The 9,059-nt window shown below is 28.1% G+C and overlaps 1 protein-coding gene and 1 long non-coding RNA gene across 2 annotated transcripts; one reads left to right on the forward strand and one right to left on the reverse strand.

The window, feature by feature from the left end:
* Positions 1,210–2,424, forward strand: LOC107626954 (ethylene-responsive transcription factor 1B). Its single transcript, XM_016329836.2, has one exon. The coding sequence runs from the start codon at positions 1,300–1,302 to the stop codon at positions 2,065–2,067; it is 768 nt and encodes a 255-aa protein (XP_016185322.2). The 5' UTR covers positions 1,210–1,299; the 3' UTR covers positions 2,068–2,424.
* Positions 5,343–7,772, reverse strand: LOC110267505. The gene is made up of 3 exons (XR_002355227.1): positions 7,631–7,772; positions 7,473–7,529; positions 5,343–5,420 (listed from the first exon to the last, which is right to left on the reverse strand). It is a non-coding gene; the product is annotated as an uncharacterized LOC110267505 (long non-coding RNA).

The following is a 9,059-nucleotide window of genomic DNA, read 5'->3' on the forward strand; positions in this document are numbered from 1 at the left end:
CTGGTGGGGACAAAAAGGTTCAGAAAGGCGGATGGCTTGGATTAGCTGGGACACTATGACTCGCCCACGAAAAGAAGGAGGCCTTGGATTTAAAGATCTCAGAATCCAAAATCTGGCGCTTTTAGGCAAACAGTTTTGGCGACTTGTAACACAGCCTACTTCCTTATTATCCAAAATACTAAGAGGTAAATACTTTAGCAATGGTAATGCTATAACGGCAGAAATTGGAGTCTTACCTTCTTGGAGATGGAGGAGCATACTGGAAGGCCGAAAGATTGTTGAAAAAGGTCTTAATTGGGCTGTGGGTACTGGTGAGAATATCCGAATCTTTGAGAATCCTTGGCTGCCTCCTCCGTATCCTTTAATGATTTCTGACATGCCAAATAGACAGGCTATTTCTGAGTTGGTTCCAAGAGTTAAAGATCTAATTACTGAAGATATGAATTGGAATCAGAATCTCATTCAAGAATTATTTCCCCAAGACGTTGCAAACAGGATTTTGTCAGTTAAAATTCAGCAGGGTAGGGACAAATTGCAATGGGATTTGAACAAATCCAAGCAATATGATACAGCTTCAGGTTACAGAATTGGCTATTTATTTTACCATCCGCCTCTGGAGCTTTGCCCTAATTATATGCAGCAGAAAAAGCCGTGGATTGATCTATGGAAGTTGAACTTGCCTCACAAAATTAAGCTATTTATTTGGAAAGCTCTCCATGGCCGACTTCCGGTGCTTGCTCAGATTCATCACCGCATCCCATCTATATCACCAATATGCCCCTGCTGTCATGAAGCAACAGAAACAGTCACTCATTGTTTGATCGATTGCTCTAGAATTAAAGACGTATGGTCTCAGAGTTATCTTCGTGACTGTCTTCCCCCTCAGAGTTCTAACGACTTTTGGACATGGATATTAAAAAAATAGTTAATATGGACTAACAAGAGATTCATTCCTATATTTAATTTCTATACTTTGTGTTTTACAAATTCATCTCATTGGATATTCTTTTTTGTATTTCGGTATGGTATAGATGCTCTTTTAATCTATTTGCAACAAGACTTTAATAAAAGATGGCCAATATATAAATTGGTTCTGCTAGAGAACCAATTAGGAGGTGAAATTAAACTAGTTAAAAATAGGTCTTTTATAGAAAAAAATAATAACTTTTTATTATTTTAATTTTTTAAATTTTAAAATTAAAAATACAAATATATACATGGTAAGAAACATAAACAATTAGGGTGGGATCTCTAGGTTTCAGTATATAAATAAGTAGTCACACAGAGCCATAAGTGATTATGATATCATATAATCATACAAAAATGAGCACTACTACGCCTCCTTTCTTTGAGATCCCAGATTGGGACATGTCCCATCATGATGATAACAATGTTTCACACACTTTCTGCTTCACAACCAACAATAATGGATTATTCACAACCCATGTTGTTAATCACCCTTCTTTCATTAATAACACTTCATCACTTTCCTTTGATGATGATATCATTGACTTCTCCATTGATTATTCACAATCACAATCACCAACAACCACAGAGAACATCAAGAAGAAGAAGAAGCTTGAAGATGATGAAGAAGAACAAGTTGATGGTGACAAGGGAATTAGAAGAAATTACATAGGAGTTCGGAAAAGGCCATGGGGGAAATTTGCAGCAGAAATAAGAGACAGAACAAGGAATGGAAGAAGGGTTTGGCTTGGAACATTCGAGAGTGCAGAAGATGCTGCTTTGGCTTATGATCAAGCTGCATTCTCCATGAGAGGCTACAACGCTGTTCTCAACTTTCCATTCAAAAGGGTCAAAGATTCTTTGCAAGGAATGATCATGGATTCTGATTCTTGTTCTTGTTCTTCACCTGCACTTGCACTCAAAGAGAGGAATTGGATCCAAAGGAAGTTGTCAAAGACTAACAAGAAAAAGGAATCATCAGAGAAATCTTCATCATCATCAACAACTAATAATAGTAATGTGATGGTGTTTGAGGATTTGGGGGTTGAATATCTAGAACAACTCCTTAGCATTTCAGATCAAAATACCACCACAACTTAAGTTATTTACTACTTACTCCTTAGCATTTTCTTTCTTTAATTATCCCCTTTCACAAATGTAATTTAGTTTCACTTTATTTGTTTCCTCTTTCTTAATTTTGTTGCTCTTTCTTCGGATTTTCATAAGTCCAATGTTCTAGTAATAAGCACATTTAACAATAATCTCTATAATTCTTTATAAGTCCTTCTCCATTTTCTTTTAGTAGCTTAGGTAGCATTTGGTAGAGAGAGACTGAAAGACTGAGATGAGATTGAGAGACAGGGACTAAGAGACAGAAACTAAAATAAATTTAAGTAATTTATTTGGTGCAAAGTGAGAGACATGAATTGAAACAAAAAAAAAATTTTAATTTAATTTGTACAAAGGGTGAAATTAAAATTAATTAATTAAAATGAGGGTGTTTTAAGTATAAAATGTTATTAAAGTTTCAGTCTTTGTTTATAAAAATTTCAGTTCATATGTCCCTACTTTTTGGAGGTAAGTACTGAAATTTTAGAAACAAAGACAGAAATTTTAATACCAGAGCCAACAAACATGATACTGAGTTTTAGTCTCTCAGTCTCTGTCTCAATACCTTAAAATAAACGTTTCCTTAGTGTGGTAAAGTTTTTGTTTTTTAAAGAGTATAGCATTTATGTTTGGTAAATCAAATTAAAAATGACTTTTAATAAACACAAGCAACAATAATTGTGTTTGGTAAAATAACTCTTAAAATTTAAAAATACTATAAAAGACATAAATTTAAGCGTTAAATATAGACTTTTAAATTTTAAAAAACATAAGGCACCTTTGAAAAACTCTACGTTAGTTACTTTTAAAAGTATTCGAATCTTTTAAAAACTACAAGTACAAGCATATGGTCTTTTTTATTTACCAAACACAAAATGACGACACATTTTCAAAAAATTTTACCAAACTAATCCTTAAACTACTATTTGAAACATGTAAGGGGATATAAATGACAATAATTTTTTTTTATAGATAAAATTGATAGGTAAAATTACACCTATAATATTAACCTAAAAAATTTTATTATATTTTTTATTCTCAGTTATAATCTGACACAACAATATCAAAAGAAAAAAAATACACTTCATCATGATACATAACTGAAGTACCATTAGATCATCAAGACAGCATAAATATTAACTTAATTAGGAGATGAGGATTCTATACAGACCCAAGAATGAAAAAAGTACTTAAAAAATGTGCAATAATAATCATGGCACATAAAAACTCTTAAATTCTCATTTCTATGAAACAATTATCATCTGCTGATCAACAACTGATACTATGTGAAAAGAATAATACTATAAAACCAGAAAATTTTTTTTCCAGCATCAGCTACCAATAATGCAGAATACTTTAATGAAGATTAACACACACATATATATATTTTCAACTACTTCTTATAATTATATATGAAAAGGCTAAAATAACAATATTTTCAAGTCAAAATAATTTTGCTAATATTTTAAAATTGAAGCTCCACAACCTTAAAACAACACACATTTGTAAGAAATGCAAGAGATAGAAGAGAGAAGAGGATGCTTTGGTGGATGAAAAATAGGGCTTAACGGAGAGAATTGAAGAGAAGAAGCTAAGGATCGGAGAAGAGGCGAAGTGTGCTTTGGGTTTTGGTTTCGGAATTTTAGGGTTCTGTCTTTAGAATGTAAAATGACTAAAATAATTTTACCCGATAGGAAAAAAAACTGAATATCTATGCAACGGGTAGAAAGCAGATATTTATAGAAAACTAACAGAACCAGCTAAAAAAGAAACTAAACTACTCCTTTTTTGGTTGTTCATGGTATTTTTCAGTTTTCAGTCTGATAAGTTAAGAACTAATCCGTCACAGATCTGAATTCTATCTAAAGGTGGATTGCTGCATGTTCAAGGCGAAATTTAAACCCCCAATACTTACTCAAGTGGACGAATAAACTAACTACTCGACCAACCCAAGTTGATTAAACTAAACTAGTCCTAACCAATTCTGTTATGCACATATATACTAGCAGTCTAGCAGACTAACAGAATTTCAATATTCTAACTAACCTCCTTTACACTCCTTATATCTTTATCTCTTTTAACATATAACTAACTTATCTTTTTTGTTTGGACTACTTTTGATATTGTTAAAAAGGGAATGTTAGTTGAAAACTAGTTCCTATTAAAGGTAAACAGTGAAAGGGGCTCTAAAAAATAAATTATTAAGAAAATTATTATATTTCTGCAATTGAATCAAGAGATTGATTTAAGTTAACGGGTAGATATGTTTAGTGTTATATTTATATCAATGTTATATTTTATAAAGTATAGGAATATTTACTGTCATTCAACTTAAATATCAATAGAAGTTAATATATAATTCCATAAATTCTGATGAGAAATAATAGGAGGCAACACTTTTAGTATTAAAAAAAAGTAAAAATGTTATTTGTACAGTAAAATTAGTCACCAATTTATATATAAATATATGTGTAATTTATTTTCAATGTATATTTATATTCCAATATATATTTTATATAGGTAATTGATTTTGGTGGCTGACTATAGTAACTAATTTTAGTGTACATATAATATTACTTAAGAAAAAATTGGCTATTGCTAGTTAAAATATAAGATAAAAATAAAGAAAAGCAATATTACTTAGATAGAACTTCTCATTGAGAATATATATCTAATATAGTTAAATTTAAAAAGAAATTATTACAATTTATCCTAATCAAGTGAACATTTCAATATTTCAAAAAGTATATAAATTTATTATTTAGTTAATATATGAAAAGAGGTTCTCTTCTCAAATTTCGTTCTGTGATATTTAATTATACTTTAATTTAGTTTTGTTTCTTTATTTTATTCTAAGAATTTTTTTTATATTTTATCCCTATCCTTCAATTTCAAATAATTTATTCTACATTTTTTTCCTCTTAACATTCATCTTGTTTTTCTTTTAAAAAAAGTTCAAACGCTGTCACTTTTAGTCATCAACTCAATTCTTTTAGTCTAGTATTCAATAACATATTTTTAGCTCAAAATTTAAAATCAAGAAATTTTATACAATTAACAATAAAAATATACATGGAAATATGTAAAATAAACCAAATTATTATGAATTGGTTCTTCAGTGAGATAATCAAATACAATATGTAAAACTAATAATAAACCAATTATTCCAGAATTTTTCATTTTAATTTACATCATAAATAATAAGGCGTTAAACACTTAATTATGCATGGGAATTGAATTATTAAAAAAAAAAAATACAAAAGGTGTTACCTTATTATGAGTGTACCTAAAATATGATCAGAAAATGTCCCTCAACAGGTATGAATCTCATAATGACCTTCCTTCTGCATTTAATTAGTTAAAGATAAGATAAGAAAATTTCTAGTAGCATATAAAAAATTTCAATAACTTCTAATTAAAGAGTCAATTTTATACGAGGTATAATTCAACTAAAGCTAGAAAGTTTCATGGATTGAAATTCAAGAAGAAAAAATGTAAATAAGATTAATTCATAAATATTTGTCATAATAAATAAAAAAATAACGAATCCTGAAATTTTCATCACTTTTTTTTTGCATCAATATCAAAATTGACTTTGTGTGACAGAGTAATACCCATTGAATCAATTTTGATAAGACTCACTCATTTGTAATATAGAAATTTGTATTTAACGGCAATCCCCATCATTAAGAAATGCGCGACTCAAATAGAAACAAAGTAAATAACACTTTAAAATCAACTTCTAAACTTAAAATTAAAAGAACTCAACACTTCAAATCTAAAACTTAAATATATATCACATACATACACGAATTTGTTTAATTAGTAAAAAAAAAAAAAAAACTCTTAACACTAGACTCATCAATATAATTTGTACCAGCAAACCAAGATTTTTAGAATACATGCAACAATTATTCATTATTCTAACAGATAGAGATATAACAACTATTTATTACCTTAAGAATTTGAGAAATGTAATTTTACAATATGATATTAAAATTTTTATGACTTAAAAATCTAAAATTTAATCTTTGTTGGCCAAAAATAAAAATTTAGTATAAAAAAAAAGATATATGCAAAAAATTCACACAAATTTAAAAAAAAAATCTTACATAAAGGATCATATCGGTTTAATTTTTTTTTTTTAAAAAAAAAGAATAGTTCATGACACTAACATTAATGTAAGTTCCAAATTCTCATAAATAACCAAAACATCACCTCTGCTACATACTGAAATTATATATATATAAAAGAAAAACTAATAACATTTAATACTATATATAAAGGTACTACATTCATATTTACTAATTTATAATTCTAAAATATTAATCATCAAATTAATCTCTACAACCTATTAAACTCTACTTAATTAATGTGGTTTAAATTTCATTACCTATTTTTGGGGTAAAAACAGTCTCCTATATATTGAAAATATTATCCACTAACATACCCAAACCACCACAACCACAATCCATGGAAAGAAAAACAAAAACTATGAGAATTATGATGGGAATAATTATGAGATCATTTTACTTTACAAACACTTCCTTAACAAAAACAAATAATTATTTCAACTCCTATTTTTCGTTTCAAATACAACCCTCAGATCACCTAATAAGGTTTCAAGAGTAATATTTTGGTTTAGCGCAAAACAGGACAAACTCACAAACATAACACATACAACATACAACATAATTACTCAAAAGATACACATAATGTTAGTTAGAGTTTAGTAACTAAAATACGACACAATTACATAAATTAAGAAATACAAAAATATGTTTAAACTTTAATATAAGAATATAAAACAGTTTGTCCCAAAATATAAATTTTATGTATATAAAATTATTATATTGATTTTTTTTCATCCTTGTGTGCGAGTCATTCTCTATCATATACTAAATTATTTTTTTCCAATATCTAGTTGAAAAAGCCCTCAACTTCAAAGAAATGAAAGTTCAAAACACACTTTATTCTACAAAAATTTTAAACAAATAACAATAAAAATCACCATAATTATATATACCTAATCTAGAAATAATGTTTTTCACACAGGATTATCTAAGATTAGATGGAATATGTAACTAGAATAATAATTTCCAATTTCAGCACTATATTGCAATGTGACAAAAATTATGAGAAGAGAAGAGGGGATGAGAGGAAGAGGAACTACATCTAGAAACTGATTTAACAATAAGGACTAATTTTTATACAGGCAAATAAATATATAAAACCTCAACAAATTCGGCTTAATTATATAAGTCTGTAACTCAATAAAAGAACCTTTCTTAAAAATATCTTTAGGACAAGAATCAAGAAAAAAAAAAGAAAAAAAAAAGAAAAAGAAAAAGTATACTTATATACAACAGATCAGAAAACAGGAGAGTAGTACTTACTTGTAGATGAAGAAAACTGCTTTTATTTTGAATTTTTGATTGTTATTATTATTTTTCCTGCAAACAATAATTAAATTAGCATATCATGATGCTAGCTAAGAAAATTAAAAAATAGATGAAAAAGAGATAGACTTCGATATAAGCTAGCTAGTTTGTACCTTTTGGAAATCTAATCTCATATATTCTCTGAGTTTCTTAGAAGAAACTAAAGATTGAAATTCATAGTGGAAGCATAATAATAAGTAGAAGAAATTAGAATGATTCAGAGAACTCTCACATCATTCAATTGCTTAACTTATATAGCAGCCTAATTGAGACAAACTAACGCTGTAATTATAATTTAATTGGTAGTCACATATTCAAATGTACTATATAATATGACTTTCAAATCAAATGATCAAATTGGAACACAATAATCGATAATTATAAGAGGCTGCGCCTCCATGTGTCCAGGTACATTTGCACTTTTAGTTGAAACATTGAACATTATTATTGGTAAATTAAGTCCATGTACCATGCATGTTCAGAATCTATCAAAACACAAATCAATTCAAATATTCTTATTATTGAATTGATATCATCTTCTAGCTAGCTAGCTTGCATTCATTGAATTGATCTCTTGTACAATTTTAATTAATTAATGAATAATAATAATAATTGGATTGCATATTGATATATATTATGTCATAAAATTTATTGTCAAAAGTTTAAATTGATAGATAAAAATATATGAATATTTATACTTTCAATATATTTTTTTATTTAACATTTTCTTTTTCTAAGTTTGTGTAAATTATGCAAGATTTTTTTCTTTTTGTTTCGCATTATGTAATTTTTTTTGTTAACAAAGATATCATACTCTAGATTATGATTATAGAAATTTTAATATTATCTAAAAAATTATTTATCCAGAAATTTTAAATAATAAAAATACATAAGTAATTTTTTCTCATCATTTCAACTTTCAAGTGGTAACTATTAAATGATAATTCAGGCTTTAATCCAAGCAAATAAGACAAAAAGGACTTGATTTAAATATGTAAAAGCAGATATCATGCGGCGTAAAATCCAAGAAGCAAAGATTGGGAACATCTGGAAATTTTATATATTGCAACTCGGTCCATCATTTTATATTATTTCTAAATCGGAATATGTGTGCGTACCAGGCGCATGCATCAAATTCATTTACAGTATAATGCGGGTGAAGAGAATATAACGCCTTAAACTCCCCTAGATTTATTTTATGTATGCTTGTGAATCTCATCTTGGATCTAGCTTCACCTATAACAAATTTAATTTAGCCTTTGAATGTATATAAAGAACAACGAAATAAAGGGAAATGGGGAAGTTCATTTATACACGTGACTCATCAATTGTGTATCCTTAGCTTTCTTAGGTTTGCTTTCTTAGCTTTCGAACTTTCATGTATTCTTTTATTATTGGTAGAATCCACTATTTAATTATATGATTGAGGGGAAATGTTCTTCACTTTAAAACAAGGTTCTGAAAATCAGATCGGATCTGTCGGTTCGACTGGATTAACTGGAAATCGGTTATTTGACTAGTCTGGTTAATATTAGAAATCGA

The sequence above is a fragment of the Arachis ipaensis genome, chromosome B02 (assembly GCF_000816755.2).
Source record: "Arachis ipaensis cultivar K30076 chromosome B02, Araip1.1, whole genome shotgun sequence".
Taxonomy (NCBI): domain Eukaryota; kingdom Viridiplantae; phylum Streptophyta; class Magnoliopsida; order Fabales; family Fabaceae; genus Arachis; species Arachis ipaensis.

What these genes read in the sequence shown, in the direction of transcription:
- LOC107626954 (XM_016329836.2), top strand. Translation starts at nt 1,300, where the DNA reads ATGATATCATATAATCATACAAAAATGAGCACTACTACGCCTCCTTTC.